Source organism: Hippichthys cyanospilos, chromosome 5 (assembly GCF_059441005.1).
Source record: "Hippichthys cyanospilos isolate Australia breed blue-spotted pipefish chromosome 5, RoL_Hcya_1.0, whole genome shotgun sequence".
In the NCBI taxonomy this organism is placed as follows: Eukaryota; Metazoa; Chordata; class Actinopteri; order Syngnathiformes; family Syngnathidae; genus Hippichthys; species Hippichthys cyanospilos.
In genome coordinates, this window is record NC_142373.1 from 12717788 (window position 1) to 12740140 (window position 22353).

At 41.0% G+C, this 22353-nt stretch overlaps 1 protein-coding gene across 4 annotated transcripts in view; it reads right to left on the bottom strand.

Annotated features, from left to right (window-relative positions):
• Nucleotides 1-8229: 8229 nt before the first annotated feature.
• Nucleotides 8230-22353, bottom strand: part of myo1b (myosin IB) — a 48496-nt gene continuing 34372 nt past the window's right edge. Inside the window, exons 17-32 of one of the 4 annotated variants that reach the window (XM_088415043.1) lie at nt 22094-22320; nt 21823-22023; nt 20688-20781; nt 18805-18954; nt 18662-18730; nt 17958-18044; nt 17445-17531; nt 16196-16282; nt 15024-15110; nt 13646-13720; nt 13424-13558; nt 12327-12433; nt 12114-12246; nt 11741-11893; nt 11327-11460; nt 8230-10486 (exon numbers count right to left, since the gene is read on the bottom strand). In XM_088415043.1, the coding sequence (XP_088271169.1) occupies nt 10354-10486; nt 11327-11460; nt 11741-11893; nt 12114-12246; nt 12327-12433; nt 13424-13558; nt 13646-13720; nt 15024-15110; nt 16196-16282; nt 17445-17531; nt 17958-18044; nt 18662-18730; nt 18805-18954; nt 20688-20781; nt 21823-22023; nt 22094-22320 (1959 nt within the window). In that variant the 3' untranslated portion in view covers nt 8230-10353. The remainder of the gene's footprint in view (nt 10487-11326; nt 11461-11740; nt 11894-12113; nt 12247-12326; nt 12434-13423; nt 13559-13645; nt 13721-15023; nt 15111-16195; nt 16283-17444; nt 17532-17957; nt 18045-18661; nt 18731-18804; nt 18955-20687; nt 20782-21822; nt 22024-22093; nt 22321-22353) is intronic. The other 3 variants (XM_088415044.1, XM_088415045.1, XM_088415046.1) reach the window with 3 other exon arrangements.

Sequence of the window (22353 nt, forward strand, 5' to 3'; positions counted from 1 at the left end):
AATTTAATAAAGACTTAAACCTTTTCATGACTTACATCATGAAGACTAAATCTCAAAATGTTGACTCAATGTCATCATGACGATTAAATCTGGTCATGATGAGACTAATCATCATGACCATCATTAGTCTCCAAGATGAGAATCAAAGTCATCACGATGAGGCTAGATGTCATCATAGCAAAATTGAAAGTCTTTATGATGACTTCAAATTTCATCATGACAATCTCATCATGACTAACTCATCATAATGACATTCAATCTTATGACAAGTTTAAATCATGTCATTAGAACTTCATGAGACAAAATCTCATCATGATGGCTTTAAATCTCACCATGACAACTTTAAATCTCGCCATGATGACCTTACATTTCATCATGCTGACTTTGAATTTCACCACAATGATGGTAAATCTTGTCACAACGACTTGAAATCTTGTCATGATGACTTTAAATCTCATCTCATCTCATTTATTTCTTTTTTTGCTAGGTGACCCTAGTACGCTGCCATACTAACAGGTACAGGCCGAAACATTTTTTTTTTGTAGGCTTTTCCTTACATTTCCTAGCACACTTCCGAGGCGATTGTGTTAACACTGAAGCCATTTTGTTGGCTGAGATTAAAAACTCTTAAAAAAATTGACATTCTTCAAAGAAAAGGGACACAAACTGTGTCACTTGGTCAACCTCTCAAACCCCTCCTTTCCGTACTCACCATTGACTTTGCTTCCATTCATACCCAAATTGAAAGAGGTTAACGCAGTGGGCGACGTCTGCCAACCCATCATAGTTGAGAGGTGACGAGGTCACGGCTGTCCCCGTTTAGCGCACGGGAACGTTAGACAACAATCTGCCCTTCGCATGTCCAGTTAGCGTCAAATTTGACACGTTTGATGATTCCCAACTACTAATGTGCCTCAAAGTGTGTAATGTGGGAAATATTAAAGAAAATATCAGTGGCAGTCCCTGATCTGCATGACATCTTTTTTTTCTGCGATTTGGTCATTTTTGTGAAACGAACCCATGCTCTATTAGTGATTATTCAATAATTTTGGGGGTGACTGGAAGAGACGACCGTCATGTCACTGGGAAAAAAGATTGTTTATACAAGTAAACCATGAAGATTTGATCCAGCTTCACAGCAAAAGCCCCCTCGAGTTATTCAAAGACGAGACTAAACAGCCAGTTGTCCTCCTGCTGTCTACATTTTGGAATTTCTAGTCTTTTTTTTTTTTGAAATCGCCATTGTTACCTACATCTATTGTCCCGCTCCGATTTTGCTCCGATTGCTCCGCTGGGGAATAGAACATTTCCTGTACGAGTAAAAGCATGGAGTGGGTGTTACGGGTTGCAAGGTTCACGGTGGTTTGGAAGGAGTTGATTAATGACGTTTGTCACGGCGGAGGCCGGGACATAATGAGGGGAACAAGGAAGGAGGAGCAGAGGAGGAGCGCAGGCTGAGGAGCTGAGCTTGGATGATTATTACTTAGCGCGGTAAACAATGAGACGGCAGCACAATGAGATAAGACCCGCGGGTACGAGGAGAAGAGTGCAGAAGGAGGAAGGGGGTGGGGTCACGGAGCTAATTAGTCCTAAACGGGTCCGCGTGAATGAGGGGAGGACTTGGACACACGTAGGCCTGCTTATCACACAAAAATGAGCCAGTGGAGAATAGTTCAGCATCTGTTGCTCTCTGGAACACCCACACCGATGTGGCCGGCATCCCATAATTACTTCACATGTTCATCCATCATCCAACTGGTACTGTGCTTCTGAAAAGTCTACACACCCCAGTTGAAATGTCGGGATTTGTGGAATAAAATCGACAGGATGAATCATTTCAAAATTACTCGCGCCGATACTCTAAGACTAAGATGTTATCGTTTTTTTTTGTTTTTTTTTTTTTAATCACATTTGACAGCACAAGTGACTCTCACCGGTGACACCAACTTAACTTTCTCGCTAAATCTAAAAATTACATGCAAACCACATCCATTCGTACTGTACATATTCCGAGTGATATTTAGTCAGTATATGAATTCATGGGATTTTTAATTGTAAAATTGTATCAGAGGAGATGCTAGAAATATGCTTTCATATCTTTAGTAATTAACAAAACTGCGGATTAGCAGCAAGTTAGCGATTACCATATAACGTAGCGATTATCATGCTCCCTTAACCTACGGTTTATCATATAAAAGACAAATGGGGCACAGCGTTTTGTTATATTTCACTTTACAACAGTATTTCAAGTGTTTTTCTGTTTTTTTTTTGTTAGATTTCACCTTTTTGATCAATAATCATCTACAATACATATTGAAGGCATTATCTATCTGACTTGGGGTGTCATAGCAACAAAAAAAAAAAAAAAGCTAGCGGAAAAGTTAATAAATAAATAAATGAATATCCAAACACCATCGTCTTTTTTTTCCATGTTAACCTGAAAACTCGAGCTCGTTATACAGTCAATCCTTCTGTGTAGCCCTCCTGCTATTTTACATCTCGTCTTCATCTTTCTCTCCATCCTGACACAGTGGAAGCATTCCAATTAGCATCACGGCGCACCGACACTCCCACCAATTCATGCTTATTGGCTTTGTGTATGCTGGAACCATAACTCTTTGATGTACGTACATAAGCAGAGCGCCTCTCATCTCAATATTGTATATCTCCATCTCTTTATGGTCCTCCAGCACCTCGCGAGTCCAAGCAGAACGACATGTGCCGTTCAAGTGAGGAGCAGGACAACATAAAGGTTAAAGGTCACATTAGAGATGTGTGTAGGTTTAGGTCAACGTGATTGTGATTTACAGGCGCCAATTATGCAGATTGTAGGGCACGCTTGCAAAGTCTTTTCCTCTGTATAACCAATGCACCGATTCACACTTGGTAGGAAAGCTAAGAGCCTTATACTAAGAAAAGATGGTTGATCACCACTTTGAGTCTTCATTTTGAGTAGAGTGAAAAGAACAATGCTTATAAACAGATATTCACCAGTTAAAATCACTTCCTGATTGAAAAACACACATAGACAAAGAAGTCACAGAGATGAGGTGAAGAATTGAGAGATTTAAGGGGCTCCACAGGGTTCAATCCTCGGGCCCCTGTTTTTCTTATAGTATTTTCTGTCTCTCAAAACTAACGTTAGAATAACGTGCATCCCTAAACCCACTTGGAGCTTGGATGAAGTCAAGTGCAACTTATCAGGCAGTTTTTTTTAATTATTATTATTTTTATTAACACAACACTTTGTTGAGTCATTTATGTCTATAGAAATACCTCTGAAAAATCATTCGATTGCTCTCGCAAACCTACGCCGGCCTGTTCATACGAACAACTTTGTGTTGTTTACATCTGGAGAAACCGTTTGTTTGATTCCGGGACAGTAAAAATGCCTTGTGCACATTTTTTTAAACCAAAACACATTAACTCCATATTTCAGACTGTTCATAACTCCCTCCATATTGATTGTGTTTGTTCTGGCCAAGAAAAAGGCTTTCTAAACACAGAAAATAAACAGTCAAGAGATATTAATCATGGCTTGATGCCAGAATTAAATTGAAGGTCATTTGGTTAAGTAAAATGAGGATGAAATTGGATGCACACACTTAGACAAAAGCGTGTGTTGGATTGCTCCCTTGTTGGGGTTAATTTGGGGGGTATCCGCTCGTTGTGACAGAGGAAGAGTAGACAGCTTTAGAGGAAGGGGCCGCCCCCCTTCTGATATATGTTGTCCCAACACTGGAGGGAGGTGGCAGGCGGCGGGATTTCAATCCCCCTAATTGAGCCCCGCAACCCTTAAACGACACCTTCTCGCAGTCCGGGCCTTCTGTTTCTCTTTCGCCCGTCTGTCTGTCCCACAATTCAGGCGCACCGAAAAGCGGGAGCCGATTTGCAAAGTTGAACTCCGTGATGACTAATGATTAGCCCGGAACGCTCAGTCTTGCTCCGCGCCACCTCTTATCTCTCATCTGTCAAGGGGGATTACACTTTTTCGCTAAGTTCTCGATGTTCACACACGCTGGGTTTGCAAGGCCTAATGTTTGGAGATAAGCTTCTAATGATGTGTGAGAAGCTATTTGCTTATCCCTGTTGGCTTCACAGCTGCTTGCGATCACACACACACACACAAGCTATGCAGGTGCACATACCAGATGGGGACTGCTGAAAGGACATGCTTGTAATAATGTATACAGTATATAGTCATTTGTAAACGGCAGGTATACAGGGATTTGAAAAAGTCCACACAGCGCTTCAAATGTCAGATATTTCAGTTCAAACAATTTTGACCTAGGTCTCTTATGACACTAAAACACCATTTAGAGTGCCTCCTATGAATTCCAAATGATCTTCTGGTAGGCTTTTTTTGGAGTTTGAGTTTATGTTATCGTTACAAATTTCAAACTCTTCATAATTCCTTCCAGCTTGACCAAAGCTCCATTCCCCAAATCTCATTTGAAGCATTGTAGCACCCAAAACGCTTAATCTGCTCTAGAACAGTGGTTCCAAACGTCTTTTTTTCCCCCCATTTGTGTACCCATCTCAGAAGTGCAAAGCATTTTCGGATGTAAATAAACTACAACTGTAAACTAACAAAGTTCTGTGCCATCCATGTCTGAATTATTCAATTTTGGAATTACATTTGCAGGGGTATTTCCAGACTTATTTCATCAAAAAATTGCGTAACATCACCCGTTTTATTCCTGAATCGTTTCCGAGAAAATTTTGTCACTAATGACATTAGTGCACATCTTTACAAAACGTATAATTGTTACCCTAGTAGGCTTTTCCTGACCTCTTTTATAAGACTTCCCAGCAGAAGACTTAAGGTTTTGCACGCTGGCTATGTCATACTCTTCAAAATTTCCTCTACTTTTTCAAAGCTACCCAAATTCCAGCTAAACATAACTATTTATTCCTATTTATTTTTGCTTCCTTGAGGAGGCCTAAAATGGAGCGTGAAAGGCGTTATTGCTATACAACGACATCTTCCGGTTGTATAGGTAACTGCAACTTTGTGGGAATACTCGTACTTTGATGGCCTAATATCATTTGTGTAGCGGATGTATTTGATTTGTTGCTTGATTTGCTTCTTTTATCTTTTGAATAAAAGCAAATGTGGCCTTTTTCCGAATCAAGAGCGGTTGTGAGCTTTCTCCATTCGACAAATGCCTCTCTCATGTTTACGAGTCACATGCTGTATCATGCAAAGGTGGTAAGATCAGTGGTTCCACAAATGCGCAATCTAACGATCCTTTGAGGTCCAAATTGCGAAATTGGAAGAAAAAAAAAGACTCCATCCCCACTAATGCAACTTTAAGGTTTTGAACACATACTATTGCAAAAAAATCACAACAGGAAAAGACTAATGAACAGAGTTCAGATGTTCTTTGTGACTTGTGCTTTCTAGCAGAAATTTAAAGGTTTCATGCTAACGGGCAAGTTTGACTGTTCATACTTTTCTTTGGCGTCATCTTGTGGCATCTTGGAGGCACATACAGTTAAAAAAAAAGTAAACAGCTTTTCAGTTAATTGCAGATGAAAGGTAGAAAAAAAACGTTCCAATGACCCCGCTTTCCTTCCCAGACCAAACAAATCCAAGTTTCTTGGTTGAAGCATGTTCAGCAATGCACAGATGGTGCGGCAAGAGGGGTCATTTTTCATTTTTAACCCCTGACTCCCCTCCTTCCTCTCTTCTGGCCTATATTGATGCGATAATGGCTACAAATTGGTGAAGCCACTGAGTGTCGGCGACACAAACTCTCCACCTCCCAGTTGCCCTCATTAATCAAGTCCTTGGAGCCTCGTGCCCCCTCCCCCACGCCAGACAGCCTCACAATGCCACCACAAAGTAGCGTTGACCCTACCTTGAGAATGAGTGTACCATCCAACTAAACCCAAAGAATGATATACTTAGAGACTAACATGTAGATCGTCACAACTGCACAATATTAATTGCTCTTCTCAGAAGATAAAGAAGATATGCCTGTGATCATTTCCATGCCAGCATGAGATTGTGAATGAAAAAAATAGTATTAAAATTATGAAGAACCTCAAAACCTTCGGGAAGATGTAAATCATCATCATGGTTTATTAGTCATTTTTAATTTTAAATAGCAGTCTGTAACTCGTTCCAAACAAAACAGGCATGTACGGATGCTTTCAAAGTAATCCACTCATTTTCTGTTTTCCGCAACAAAAAAGTTAATATTTTGCCTATAATGATGACAAAAATATTGTTTTTATACACAAATAGCTTCAAAAACATCTATTTCCACTTGCTGACAACCAAGAGGTATTTTAAAAGTAGTATTGTACATAAATATTTTAGTCAAACGAACTATAGCCAAATAAGCTTTCGATTACCCGCTAATTGCTAAATAATGGGTGGTTAGCTCCTTTAAAAGGATTTGAAAACGTGTCAATCCAATTGTGCTATTCAACAATTCCAGTTGTAGTCAGATTTATGACGAATATAGGTTAGTTCGAAACATCTCATAATCAACGAATGAGCGGTTACGCAAGAATAAAAGTGATTCATTTATTTGACGTTTTGCCAGCATCTTTACTGCAATACAGGCTTTTGTGGCATAGGCTAGCTCGAGATTTTAGTCATTTTTCTAACTGTAGTGACAATTTATTTCCACACGGCGTCGCCAAAGACCACTACAAGTAAATCAGCCTCCATTCACGGATTCCTAAATTTTTGTTAAACAATGACCTCTTCTGAGGATCAGACACCAACCCGTTTCCCCCGTGTACTGGATCGTAGCGGTACCATCCGAGCGAGCTCTCACCAGGCCTGGGGTGGGGGTCTCCCCCCCTTCCTTTCCCAGCCCGCCGGATGGTGGGAACCAGTTGTTGACGCGGACCAAAATGGTCGCCGTTCTATTTTTACTCAAACGCAAGCTCAATCTAAAGGGCCGCTCCCCGGAGACCCGTTGCAGTCAGGGCTGCCCGAGCCACGGAATGTAACCCGGGACAAGTCGTCCCACATGTGATGGAAAACATCTGGACGACCGCCGGACTGCAAGGTCCCGGATCTTGTTAATCGGGAGAAGGAGTTGTTGGTCTTTGAGACGGACTGTCAGGAATGCAAGAAGTTACAATCGGGCGTGTTTGAGTTTTCGACTGCATGTTCGATATGTTTGCGCATATGAGACAATGAAGTCTCCCAATCTGGAAAAGGAGACTTAAAAAAAAAAAAACTAAACGAAAGACCTCACAAGATTAGACAAAAAAATACTGCACTGCGGATAAAATGCACACTTTACTTATTTTACTTTAAAATGATCAATGTATTATGTTTAATAAATAAAATTACATGCCCGCAAAGTGCTTTGTTGCACTATGTGAAAATGCTTACTATAAGAATGCATGGCATCCACCCATTTTCAATGTAAAAAAATAAGTAAATAAATAAAATAAAATAAATAAAAAATAAACTAGGGGGACTTTATTCTGAAGGTTTTTACATGAATTTAAAATCATTTTTAGATTTTTTTTAGAGTTTTTAAAACAATAAGCAATAACTATTGAGATATATCTACTATTTGAAAAAAAATACAAAGACTTCTTTGAAAAGTATAGGGACAGGAGAGTACTGATGACACTTATTTCAAGTTGCAGGAAAGCTGCTAAATACATAATGTTTTGCACTATCATCCTCATATGTACAGCATAGTTTCTTCCACTCCACCATATACTATTTTTGTTTTTGTTTGTTTTATTGCCTACTTTATTATTTGCTCGATTATGGAATGCAGTCTGCTCGGGGAAGTGAATAGAATAAGAATTTCATGGTATGGTATTACTATGCATATGACAATAAAACTTGCATCTCGAATCTCTTTTTAGTTTCTAAATAAATTTGCTACATTATAAAGACAGCTTTTTGTCTTCAAAAGTGATATGTGTGTTTGTGGGGGGGTGTTATCAAACGTACTAGTGGTATCAGCACCTAGTATCAGTAATAGTGACTTCTCAATTGTTTTACCGCAAAAATTGGTAACAACCATTCCAAATGAAGTTTTTTTAGGACAAAGAACTTATTAATCCTAAGAGAAAGATTTTTCTTCAAAAATAATTCTGCCAGGAGCGAATGCTGCCAAATAAGCCATAAAGGTCATCCATCATTCATTTATAATTTACGGTCCCTTATGTGCAGTGAGAAAATAACCCAAACTGCAGCGTTATAAATAACCGCTCAGGAAGAAAACAACATCCCCATGCTAACCTTCATGTATTACTGATCTTTATTTAATTTTTAAAAAAGATTGCTTGTATATGTTACATCGGAACAATTCTGTGTTCTGTCTCAGGAAATGAGTTCTTTTTTTTTTTCTTCGTTGTTAGGCACAAAAGCAGCTGTAGCCACAAGACACCAGGGAAGAAAATGCGAGCTAAGCGAAAAAGGTGCGTTGAAGCTGCACGCCACAAAACAAAAAAAAAGCAGTAGTCTCAGCATCATAGGTGACATTCAAAAGTACACACGACAAAGCAAGGTACTTTAAACACGACTCCACCTAACCACCGGGAAATTTTAATCATCACGTCAAATGGAGATGGAATAAAGAAACCTGATCAAAATTCAACCTGATCAATTCATCAAACACGTTAGCATGTGCGCGCTTAGCGTTTGGTTATTATTTGGTTCAGAAAAAAAACCTGCTCAAGCTACTGCTGGAAAAGATGAGATTTCACAAACTTTTTTTTTTTTAAACCGAAGAGTCCATGCAAAGGCCGCGCGGCTTCAAGCCGTGCACTACTGCTTAGCTGAAAAAAAAAAAAGAAAAGGAAAAAAAAAATATTGCACAGGAGAAACAGAAAAGCTCGGAAGTGGAATCAAGCCAGCTCGGAGCGTTGAGGTACCATCTTGTGTTTGTCGCTAATTTCTGATTGTTTTTGTGTTGTTGTGGATTAAATAAAGCTTGACATGGATCACACTGGCTATAGGGGGATAAAGGAAGGGGGGGGGGGGGGGGGGGGGTTGATCACGTGTGCGGCATCCACATGCGGATACGGTCCCCATCTCCAAATTTTTTTTGGCAATATAATTGTAATAAGTAAAAGGGGCCCAGCTCTGCATTTGAATGCGTGTCCACCAACACATGACAAGTCATTGGCACGTCACCATTATGGATTAAAAAAAATAATAATAATAAAATAAAGAGATCACTATTCACTAGCTCACTGTGCTTTTCTTTTTAGAATTGCCCTGGGAAGAAATTCCATCTTACAATTTTTGCATCGGATCTCACAAAGCATAAAAAAAAAAAAAATCTCAAAATTCACCCGCTCACTGGGCTTTTTGTTTTAAGGAAAATAACTGGAAAAAAATATAGCTTTGGTTCCGCCAATGAATGTGTGTGTGTATATATATATATATATATATATATATATATATATATATATATATATAAAAGCAAAAACAACTCACAATTTATCAGCCCGTGTGCTTTTTTTTATCCTCTTTTTTTGTTGTTTTTGTTTCTAGCAAAGTTAACACAAAACAACAAAGAAATCACAATTCACTAGCCCACTGTGCTTTGTTTTTTCTTTTTAGGAAAACAGTCCCAAAATGAAGAGTTTACGATCCTTTTTGTTGTTGTTTTTTGGTTCTGCCAAAAGTGTATTAAGGAAAAAAAAAAAAAACACCAGCCGACTTATTTTTTTTTTTTATCCTTTTTTGTTGTCGGTTTTGCTTTTACCAAAGTAAATAAAACAAAACAAAACAAAAAAAGCTACAATAATCTCACTGTGCTTTTTTTCTTTTTAGGAAAGCTATCCCCCCCAAAAAGTACAGTTTACAATTTTTTTTTTTTTTTTTTTTTTAGTTATTGGTTCTGCTTCTACCAATGTATTAAATAAAAACAAAACAAAACAAAAAAAAATCTCACAAGTCACCAGCCCACTGTTCTTCTTTTTTTTTTTTTTTCTTTTTAGGAAAGCTATCCTGGAAAAAATACATCTTACAAATCCTTTTTTGTTGTTGTTTTTGGTTCAACCATAGCGGGAATATAAAGCTCAAGTGCGGCACTTGAAGTTGCGGAGCCGACAGCTCCCCGACGTCATTTGAAGCGGACGAGTCGAGGCCAGTCGGGGCCGGGACCTCGTTATCTACCACCACTGGCGGCAAAATAATGACCAATTATTTACGCGTCTTCCTCCAGCCGTCGACGCAAATTTGTGCGGCACGCAAGCCGATTAAGGGATTTCGTTGCCGGCAAAATGCCCGACGCTTGCAGGGGCGCCTGGGTGACTTTCGGTAAAGGGAAGGGGGGGAAAAAAAGATAGCCGAAGGTAAGTGCGGTGCGACGGCGCCGGATGGAGTCCCGGTTGGCTCGGGATTCGGGGCTACGCCGAAGCGGGGACCGACACCTCCAGCAGCCGGTTGTTTTTGCGCTTGCAGGACGCGCCGTTGCCGTTCTTGGGGGCTCCCCGGATGAACTTCACGCACACTTTGTCCTGCTTGAACTGAACCAGGAACCTGCCGGGAACAAAGTAAACGACTTGCACTCTTCTCTCAAACTGTTTTTACTTTACAACAGATAGGGATTTTTTTTTTGGGGGGGGGATAAAATATCAAACATTAATTAAACATTTTCCGAATAAAACAGCATATTTCTTGGTCCCTTAATACAGAAGTAAAGAGCTAGCAATGTGTAGTCAACATTTCTGACGGGCAAACTCGTTCGAATGTACTCGCTAGTACATTCAAATGAATTGCAAATACATTCAATCATAATTGTAAGCTAAATGCTAAAGACATTTAGGAGGTGGGGGGGGGATTCCTTTCTCAGAATTTTTAAGGTCTCCCTTTAAAGGGACACTGTGTAAGTCTACCGGTTTTTACTAAAAAGAAACACATGATTAAAACATTTCAAAAATGTGTTCTTAATGACCCAAAGTATGTTTTAAATATAATTGTAAGTCTAGTTATTATGACATGATATTACATGCGGGGTGGCACTTATCCGGAGGCGGCCATGTTTGTTATAGCTACGGAAAATGCTAAATGCGGCGCCTCCTGTTTGGAATGAAAAACAATTCAAAATTTTACACACTGTCCCTTTAAAGAGAGTATGAGTCATTTTTCGCATGCGCCCGTGGGAGCTTTTGGGACATTACGGTGAATGCAGCAATACACACTCCTCCTCCGGCAAATAATTTTGATGGTTTTATTATTTTTTTGCCCATGTCAAGTGCTATGTGCACATGTTGTTCTTGGTGAAAAGGACATTGGAAATTACTTGGGAGTTTGCAAGGATTCCGCCAAAACTCCTGTTGCGAACAATCAAATGGAGTAAATAGACGGGAGGTGACTCACTCGTCCGAGATGTCGACGTTGAGCTGCTCGCCTTGGTCGGAGGCGGTGGAGCCGATGTGGTGGAGTTTGGTGATGGTCTCGATCAAGTGCTCGCTGCTGAGTAAGAAGTCTCCCTTGACGGCCGAGGCCGAGCCCTGCGCCAAAAAGTTACGACAGACGGTTGCTACGGCAACACCAAAAGCTCTTATTATAACAGTGTTTTGAACATGTCTGAATTTTCCAGATTGTGATGGATTGACAGACTGGCTGAAGTTCCATGAGAACACATGGCGGCGCTGGTTTAAAAATGAAGGACAGTTCAAATCACGAGAAGAAGGTTGCAGCTTATCTTCTGAGAAATACAGTACTTATTGATGTTATTTTCAAGCGTTAGGCCTTTACTAAAAGAGTTAACAAGCGTAGGCGAGCCCTCACCTCTTTGAGTTTGAGGGCAAAGAAGCCGTCGTTCTGCGTGCTGACCGAAACGCTGGAGAGGTCGGGCAGAGCCACGCTGGCCTTCACCTGGCCCGTCTTCTGGTCGGCCAGCACCACGTTCTTCTTGGTCAGCAGCAGGATGCGCGTGGCACCCTGAAGGCAACACCGCGACCGTTACGCCGCTTCCAAATCCGACTTAGCCACGCTTGGGCCTCGCGGCAAAGCGCGACAAGAGAAACGTCGCCGGGGAAAAAGTCATAAGAAGGCCGAGCGTTAAAATGTTGCGACGCTTTACAAGCCGCTGAAATTTTCCACTGTCGGCGGCACAAATTCAAAGCGAACAAGCGGGCAGCTGTTGCGGAATCTTTCTTACTTTGCCGTTGGCCCTGTTAATCTTGTTGACCACGTCGGCCAGCAGAACCTTTTCCTCCACGCAGCTGTTGAGCTTCTGATATTTGGGGTTCTTGCTGATCTCAAGGTAGTCTCCTTTGAAGGGCTGGCTCACGCTGAGACAAAAACACGCGGCGGATGACTTTGTTGTGCGGCAACGTCGAGTGGAAAAGGCGCACGAGTGAATTTTGGCTACCTGCTCGGATAGAGAGACTTTTTATCCTTGAAGAGCTCACTTGCCTCCAGCTTCTCTTCATACACAGCCTTCTTCTCCTCGGTGAATTGGTTCCTATATTTTTTGCACTGAGCGCAAAACCAGGGAGGGTGACAGTACAAATTCACATTTTGAACACTAACTTCATGTGGACTCATTTGTTTTTATATGCTGTGTTCCCTTGCTATAACGCTATTCACCTTTCACTGATTTTTTTTTTCACCCATCTTTTTTACCAACGTGAATGAGAATGTTTTTCTGCGTCTTGATAGGCTAATGGGATCTAGACCAGTCAATCAACCTCTTGCATGCCATGTTCTTCTGCTTCTACCAGGACGAAGATTGTTCAGATTAACATTGAAATGTGGTGCGAGTCATTCGTAATTTATTAAATCCAACCTCATAGATTCATCAATAAAAATCTAATGTGTGATAGCAGATAAAGTAAACCCATTAAAATGGATGAATGGCTATTTATTTCTATTTTCCTAATAAACGATTGTGTCTTATAATGCACTTTTTGGTTTAATCTACAAACGTGAATTTGGAAGGCATATTTAAATGCCATCTAGAAAATTATCATGAATTTGGGGGATTAATGCTTCAAAACATACTTAAAAAAGTAAATGTAAAAACTAAAATTCAAACACAAATTGACAAAAATACTGTAAATGGAAAAACCTGTATCGTGCAATCATAAAAAACCTAATGAAAAAAAACATACGCATTTCTAATAACCTAAAATACATTGAAATGTTATTAAGTTTATTTAATTAATGAAACAATATATAGAAAAACATACCGCAAAATAATATACAATCAACAAAAAAACAACAACATCCATCCATTCATTTTCTATAAAAACCTTTGCTCATTCCGGTTGCCGCATTATAAATTAAAAATAAAAGTAAACATTACTTTGCAGATTTGACTTATTGCAAGTATATTTTTGGGGAACATAATGCTGAGGATAAACCGCCTAACACTGTACAAACAAGGACCAACGCAAGTTGAGCATGTCACGCAAAATGAATGCACAATTTCAAGGAAATGTGCTTGGCATGGAAATTGTGACTGACCCTCCAAAGGTGGAAGATTCTGCGCAGTTCTGTGTGAGCTGCATCGAGGAAGCGGTAAGGCCGGGCAGGCCAGTTCTTGTCAACGGGGGACATGGAAGGCAAGGTCTTCTTCAGACCCAGGAAGTATTTCTGCATCTACGAAAGCAAGAGACTGCAGTGTGATTTCTTTATTTATAATTCAGTATTTGCTGCGTGTTTCATCGACGTGGAAGCCCTACTTACGATTCTCTGGATGGTGAAGTTGTAAATCTTTTTCCCCGCATTTGCTCTGAAGAACTTCCTGTATTCCCTGCGGACCTATCAAACCAAAACACAAACAAAAACAAGACCGTCATCTGCTGCTTCTATTTCTTTTCACGTGAAACGGATGGGAAGAAACTGAGAAATTAAACTGCTGCAATAAGATTAAAAAAAAAAAAAAGGAATCCCCTTGGTTAACGGCGTTCATGGCAAACAACCTCCATGCTGACCTTAATCGTGGAAAGTGTGTTGTGAACAGGTGCAAAGTGGATCGTGAGGGGCGGGGTGAACAATTAGGATGATGAAAGATTAACACTGCAACAATGTCCACTTTTAGCTAATCACTACAATGTCACACAAACACACAAACATACACACCGAGTACACACCTAGATGAAGAGAAAGGTTAAATAAAAAAAAAATGTCGCTTGACATGGGGTTAGTTGAATGAATGAGAGACAGCAACAGAAGACAGCCTCAACCCTGTGAGTGGGAAATCTCCCCTGTGATCTTTTACAGATGCAGGAATTAAAAAAAAAAATGCAGGGTACCAATTTTTCAAACATTAAGCAAAAGCACTCTGCATAGCAACAAACCTCCAGGGTAAAGTGGAAATGTTATTCTTTGGATCGGGGTGAAGTGACCCGTTAAGAGGAGGAAAGCAGTTTTGCGCGGTTTCAAGGGGGGCTGTATTGGGTGGTACGGGTCAATGGTGAAGGACAACTTGTCCCAAAAGGTACCATGAATTGCACAGGAATGTGCACCGAGGTATAAACATCGAGGTGAGAATTACAAGGAGAGGGAAAAAACAAAGCACCACATGGATGCTATTCACTAGCCCATCAATGGCATTTCACATTGCGCTAGCAGGCAAAAAAGCCGAAACTTTTTGTCGTGTATTTAAAACACAGCATTTGTGAAGTGAGTTGAATGGACTGAAAAAACAAAACAAAACCAAAGAAAGGTGACATGATGACTTGCGTCACTCATACCTCAAGGTACCACTGTAGTTTACCGTATTTTCGGTGGCTGGTGTTGCGTTAGGCACTGTAGCTTCTATTCTATGCGACTTATAATTCGGCACAGGAAACAGTTTTAAAATAGGCCATTCATTCAAGGTGTGCCTTATAATCCGGTGCGTCTTATCATACGAAAAATACGGTAAAACATTCCATTTAATCTAGCATGCAGTATGAGACCACACCAATATGAATAAAGCGTGATTGCTGCACTAGGTAGAGACTGGCTTCCTGTATTAGGATACAGACAAAAAAATGAGACACGAGGAGAAATGGTGAGGGGGGGTTTGGTTAGTAGTTGGGAGGCTCGGTGGTAGCTCGGCCTTAGGGCTGCTCGGTACCTTTAATCCCTGCCAGCAGGCCCAAATCACAGCGACAGCGTGCTTACGCCGGGCCTCCTCCTTCAGTCTCCTCAGCTCCCTGCGAGCCTGTTCAAGGGACGGGCCAGGACACATAACAAGGAGGGAAAGAAGAAGAAAAAAAAAAACGGAGCGAGAGAAGATGAGCAGAGGAAGAGGGCGACATCACTTTGCCTGAGGTGAGCAGACATCAAACACAGCATCAGACACTGCACGCGCACACTCACACGACACACACAAAACCCATGTGGCTGACTGCTCCAGCCTTCAGAGACAAACACCGACAGTCAAACCACTCTTTTTTTTTTTTTAAGTGGCTTCTGCAAAGGAAATGGATATTGACATTATGCCAAAACTCTTGGCAGAAAATGTCACCTGAAGGCCTCCAAATCTTTCCTGTGGAGGAAAAAACGACGACGGCACAGCAATGCAGACAGAAAGCATGCGTTGACTACTCGTGGGGTGTTGTCATGCAGACGAGGCAGCACGTGCCATGCACAGCTTAGTGGACTGAAGGGGATTTATGCTGATAACACTCAACATGACCTCTGTTAAAAGTCTACACACCCCTTCTGAAAATGTCAGGTTTTGGGGATGAGAACGTGATCAATCAAAACTTCCAAACCTTCTCACCGTTGTCTAATTTATTGGCATTGCCGATTATTAATTATTAATTAATTATAGTTGTCAAATACGCATTTTAACGGGAAACTAATCCAAGTGAAAACCCGGTTCTAACTATGCTTGCAGTGACTGAGTTCATGGAACTTAGAACCTGTACAACTGATGCCAAAATCCACATTTCCTGATAAACCTCAGAGGTTCAAGTAGGCTTTACCAGGCATTTTTAGACACCCTCACATCTAGCCATTTCCAAGCAAATGGTACTGTGGAACACCGTACGGAAAACAAAAAATAGACAAACATGAGATTGAAATATACTGTATGTGGTGCCTTTTCAAAAACGTATTTCAGCAAGGGTGTATAGACTTTCCATGTGACATGAGGTCTAGATTGAAGAAAAACACATAGAGCAGGCTTAGAGTGATGGATATGAAGGTTTTTTTTTTGCTTTCTGTGGAGGGGTGGGGGTGTCGATGGAGGCGGGCAGTCACAAAGTCACTACAAGTCAACCTGACGGGCTTCCCAAATACCTTGGTGCCCTGCCAGCCGGCCCAAATGACCGACACGGCGCGTTTATTCCTGGCCTCTTCCTTCAGCTGACGCAACTCCCTCCGTGCCTGATAGGAAACGTCGGTAGTCGTGGAGCAAGTTAATTGCAGTAAAAAGTCAATTGGTTTGTCAACTGACTTTATGACTTTTAGCACCGTATGAAAAAAAATAACTTGAAGCCATCTCACCACAGACCCGCATAAAAAATATTTTTAAACAGTATCCGTGATAAGTCAGTTGATCTTATCAGCTGCTTACGAGACCTTGAAATATGATACTGATCATAAAGCAACCGAGATGCCTATGAGAACTGACAGTGTACTGTAAATGCTGATAAGCTAGCGATACAAGAAAGAGGATTTATTTCTTTTTTTATAAACAACAGTATAAACTAGGGATGGGACAAGAGCTCATGAGATTAGAACTTTGTACTGCACAAACTGTCGGGATTCACGATGTATAATTACATAGTTCTGAAATCGCGTTCAATAACTAATTCAGGGCACTAAAAAAATAAAAAAATAAATAAATAAAAGACTTGAGCCTGATATTTTACTATATGCCACCTGTTGCCAGCGTTTAGCACAAGGTCGAACATAACATAAGCTGCTAGCTAGCAGCGCTCGAGTGCCCCGGAGAGCAATGGGATTACTTTTGAAAGGCAGGTAATAGATGAAAATGGCTCCACGCTTTGACGCTGACATCCTGAGATGGTTGCCATTGCTACTAATCACTTTTTAACGCACCAGGCTGAGGCAAATGAGTGATATTCTGGTTTCCACCGTAGCTAACACGATCTGCTTGAATCTTGTTAAACTCGCAAAATTGCAACTGAAAAACAAGCGCCTCAACTGTTTACGGTCACATTTGCACACTAGATGAATTTTCTTGCAATCTGTATTGTATGTTACTCGGACGGTTCGAGCTCGTTAAGTCCAAATTTTGTTGCCTTGTACTTGTGCAGGAATCTCATGAGACATCTCAACTCGTTGGATTTGGGTCACGTCCCATTCCTAGTATATACACAACCATTGAGCATCTGAAATGCCCCCTCATGAGGTTGTGAAAAACATTTATAGTAATCTGACAATTCAGCACAGAAATAAATGAAAAACTAAAGTCCAGGGGGAAACTGGACCGAGCGAGCGTTAATAAGACCAACCACTTGATGTCATACGATTTGGTGAACGGGGGATTACAAGACAGCTACGTCCATCCGGGTGGAAGTACCTTTGTTCCCTGCCAGTATGCCCAAATTACTGTCACAGCGTGTTTATTCCGCACTTCTTGTTTTAGACGGCGCAGCTCCACTCGAGCCTGGAGGGGCGTGGGGGCCGTTAGGTAGGAAAGAAGAGAATTTGAGAGAAGGGAAAAAAAAAAAAAACGGAAAGAAATTGAAAGACAAAGCAAAAGGGCAGTTGTGCGATTCTCAGAAGAAGCGGTGCTGAATGCAGACCCGGTGAGAGCCAGCCTATTCATTTGTGTCCACTGTTGTGTCCATTTTGTCTCAGCATATTGAACTGCATCCCACTGGAGAGACCAAGATGTCCTCGACTGAGGACACTTGGACTTAGCGGGCTAGCTCCCATAAGTCAAAAGCTAGAGACCAAAAACAATGTCCACAATAGTGGACACAAATGAATGGACCGTCTCTCAGGAGGTGATGAAGAGGGAAAAGGCCTTTTGCACGGACAAAGTATGTTTAAAAAAAACAAAAAAAAAACTAAATAAAATAAAGAATACCTGAGTGCCATGCCAGTAAGCTGCAATGGTGGTCACGGCCTCCTCACACCTCTTCTGATGTTTCAGTTCTCTCAACAGTTTGCGAGCCTGAGGAAAATATGGAAGAAAATGTTTTGATGTTGCCTCATTATTCCTCGCTTATTGTGACAGTTTTTCCTTTACAAATCATAATTTTTTCAATTGCAGGTTTACCTAATTAATTTCTTGCATTTTTTCTTCCTTTTAAGTCAGACCAGTTAAAAAAAGGCCATTTTATTTATTTAAAAAAAAATCAACCTCTACTACAAGGTTTTTCATTTAGTTATTGCAGGGTTACCTTACTATTTTTACCGTATATATTCTTATACTTTATACGGAGGTGTCCAGATCTGACACTGGTCCAAAATAAGTCATGAATAAGTGATTAAGTCATGAAAGCAGACTGATTATCTTTTGCATTTATTCAAAAAAAGACATTTGCGATTAGTGTTATTTCTCAAGTCCCTTGAATTGATTTTGCATTCATTTTATTCAAGCACGGTACATTCTCATTTTTGATGTTGAAATTAAGCAACCCAAAGGTTTGGAATAAACGCGTCATATGTTTTCATACCTCCCGTTACGATCAAATACTTTCTAAAATTTCATTCTAGAAAACAAAAGTTGATAGGGAGCAATATTAGACCGTATTCTGACGCAATGGTAAAAAAAAATTGGACGCGCACCTGCCATCCACGAGCGTACGACTGCACAACGGTGGTGGCGCTCTTGATCCTCTGGTATTTCTTTTGTTGCTGTTAGGTGAAAATGGGACAGTTGGCAAAAGTTGACTGATTGGTTTCAACTCGGCCAAATGATAGTTTCTCACCGCGTAGCGCCGGTACCACGCAGCCACCACAATCTGACTCTTTTTCAGCAGCAAGAAATGAGTGCGGCACTTCCAGCCACGGTAGATTTTCTGAATGAGCGTGGCCAGGTTCTGCAGGCATTGCCGCCGCCTTTCTTCTAAGAAGAAGAGCTGCCAGGAAGAACACACACACGAACAAAACTCATTAAATACAGTGCAAATCTCTACAAATCAATTCACAATATTGCATCACAATTCAGTCTGGGAATATAGAACGATGCTGTTCGTTTCATTTTAAAAAGAAACTTGAGGGTGTTGACTTCCGGATCGCAAAGTGCAATGTCTTTTATCATCTTTGTGATGCGCAACGCAATGTTTATCTCTGGGCAAATATTGATTCAGTGATATCAAGAACAAAGTCCAAGCGTCACCTTCTGAAGGGAGCAAAATGTCACGTTATTGCCTGGACTACGGGCAGAAAAAAAATAATCCTATTCCCTTATCTTCAGCTACAATATAAATACATTTATTGTCTCTTGAAGGCATACTATGATCCTGGGTGTTGCGATCACGGTGGTAGCCATTACTCTGGACAGGAGATTGTTTTACATCCTTGTGTTTGCTTTTTTATACATTGACAAAACAAAGCAAATAACAAACGGCAGACATTTTCCTGCCTAGTCTTTGCCCCATACTCAAGACAAGCGTTTCTTAAATGGGTGTCATGTGAGATTTTATTTCAGCAAATCCAATTATTTTTAATGACAGGACAAGAGGAGCACATTGTCTTTTCAAATTAAGAGCAAATTAATTAGCGCACAGATGTCTTTCTAAATTGTGTAATCATGATTAATTTGCAAAATGTAACTTGCGTGCCTTGGATGCTCATTGTAATTTGTCATACAATTATTTGGCACACGAACCAGAAATATTTTCTGGGGTTGCTGAATAAAATATGCCCAGAGATACGGCGACAAATTTAGTTCCAAAGTATAATGCATCTTAAAGAAATGGCACAGAGTCCAGTTCTACGTTTTTCCCCACTTCCTCTACGATTCTTTGCCCTGGTTAGGGGGTACTTGACAGAAAGAGAGCATATTCCTCTTCAAATTAAGAGCAAATGAATTGGGACATGAAATAACTTACAGCTAAAATTTGTGTCATAGTGAATCCTTTGCAAAACGCTGGATCACGTTGTTTTGTTGTTTTATATGAATGCCCAGTGTCATTAGTGACACCATTTTCCAGCAGACAAGCCAGAAACAAAACCTTGATTTTTCTCCTGGATTTGCTGGATAAAATACACCAAAAGATAGCACTACAAATTCTATGTCCAACATTTAGTCAGACACTTATGGTACAGCACTCAGGTTGTATTTGATTTTTTTCCCCCCCCACTTTGCTTTGGTCAGGGAGTATTTGACGTGAAAAATATTAAACACAATGAGAACAACCTTGGACACAAAATTAAGTCTAATTTGGAGCTGATTAAGTCACTCTCTATCCCATTTACTCGAGATATCCCCCCCCCCCAAAAAAAAAAAAAACAGAGGGTTCAGGTGGTGTGATTCCAATGAAATGACACTATTTCCAAGTATTTTGATCGAGAGAAAAAAAAAGGCAGTAAATGGCGCATGCTTGAGCAGTTAAAGAGCTGCCAAGCACAGATTCAAGAAGCTCATTTCCCATGTAAGACGGGACGACTAAATGGAAGCATGTGTTTGGTTGGAGGCAATACATTAAGTTGGGGGGGGGGGGGGGGGGGGACTCCACCACTTTACAAACATTGTGTGAAAACAGCCCAGAAGAACCTTTTGACATTCAAGCACAAAACACACACACACACAGAAAGAGAGAGAAAGATTTGTTGCAGTGGTGTTTTATGCTTGTGCCGTGGGTTTTACCGTTCGTGGATTCCGGATGAAGATTTTAGAACGGCCATAGGAGAATTCTTCAGTAGGAACCTGGAGATCTGACATGAGGACTTCTACTCCCTCCCTATGAAAGAAAATAAAAATACATTTCATTGCTCATATAAGAGGAGTGAATACATTACAGATGAAAATTAACAAAGCTGCCCCGGGGAAATTGTGAATGTGAACCAAGATAGGAATGCGATTTCCCAACAAAGTGAGTGAAACATGAGAGTCTGCTTGATACGTAAGGCAAAGGCTGATAACGATAAAATGCCTCCACATGCAGCGGCACATTCGTGGAGTATTGCGGCATAATGTATGCCGTCCCGTCAGGCCGTCTAGTGAAGCCATATGAAATATGCAATAACTGCCGTATTGCCCAGGTGCAAAACAAGCAACAATTGCTATAAATATTCACTGCTGTGGATCAAAATGATCCATTTGAAAGTTAGCGTTGAATGTAGTTTCAGTCCAAGACTTTGACGGGGCTTATGGACCATTGTCGTATCCAATGCTTATAAAAAAATCAAAATGTTAAAGTTTTTCTGAATGTGCCAATGGGAAAAACGTTTAGACACCCATGATTTAACTTTACAGAGAAAAATTGGCTGGTTATAGATTTTTTTTTTGGAGGTGGGGAGGGTCTCAATGACACCTTTTTCCTTACACTGTAATGTGTTACAAGAATGTATATAAACTGGACGATTTATTTTGTCGGGCCATATTTCATCTACCACAAGAGGGAGCCCACGTGCCACCATATTGGAAGAATTACCAAGCTAAATCTGAAATGAACTCCTGCATAATGTGCTTGGAAATAAAGTGCGTGCCATTTTTAAAAGTAATTTATTTGCAGGAAACATTATGCATCATTATAAGTGTAATAATGGGATTCATAGTGTGGCAGCTGCACAAAATCCCACCTGGGAGCTGACCACTTCAACAGCAGCCCATTAGCACTGGCCGCACACTCTTTCCACTGGGACTAGCTGGAAGCTCGGCGACTATTTCAAGTCGGCGGCTGCCACAATTTGCACTGAAAGCCTCAGAGGGGTTCTGGCAAAGGTCCCGGTAATGGCGCCCCCGCTCTCACCCGCCGCCGGTGAATAAACATGAGCGTTACCTAGCGGGGCCTTTCCAGTGCGGCCAGGTCCGTTTGCAGAGCATTTTGTAGCGCTCCAGGCAGGGCCCGTACGCTTGGCGGAAGGCGTAGCCAGCTCTTCTCACGCGGACGTTCTCCATCAGGCCCAGGTAGCGCACTTGATGGCAAACCAGCGACTCGGTGAAGATGTGCGCTGCCTTCTTGTCATTGGGCTTGATGCAGCTGAAATAAAAAAAAAAAAAAGCCAAGATCAACATGTGAGCTTTTCCAAGTTATCTTAATAATGCTCTACCGGATGTAGTTGGGGTTCTTGGTCTGCAGGTTCTTCATGAGAGTTCCCACCGACGCTTTGAACTGGAAGCCGGCAGTCGGCGGTCTCTTGAGGTTGACTTTGCTCGGGTTGCCCTCAGGGAAAAGATCTTTAATCAGACTGTGGTTGGCCTTATACATGGCTTGGGACAAATCTCGGTAGAGCAGGTCATTGTTCTTGTCCACAAAGCCTTCAACGCAGTACAGCACCTTTACACCAGGGAAAGGTGGGCGGGAAAGATT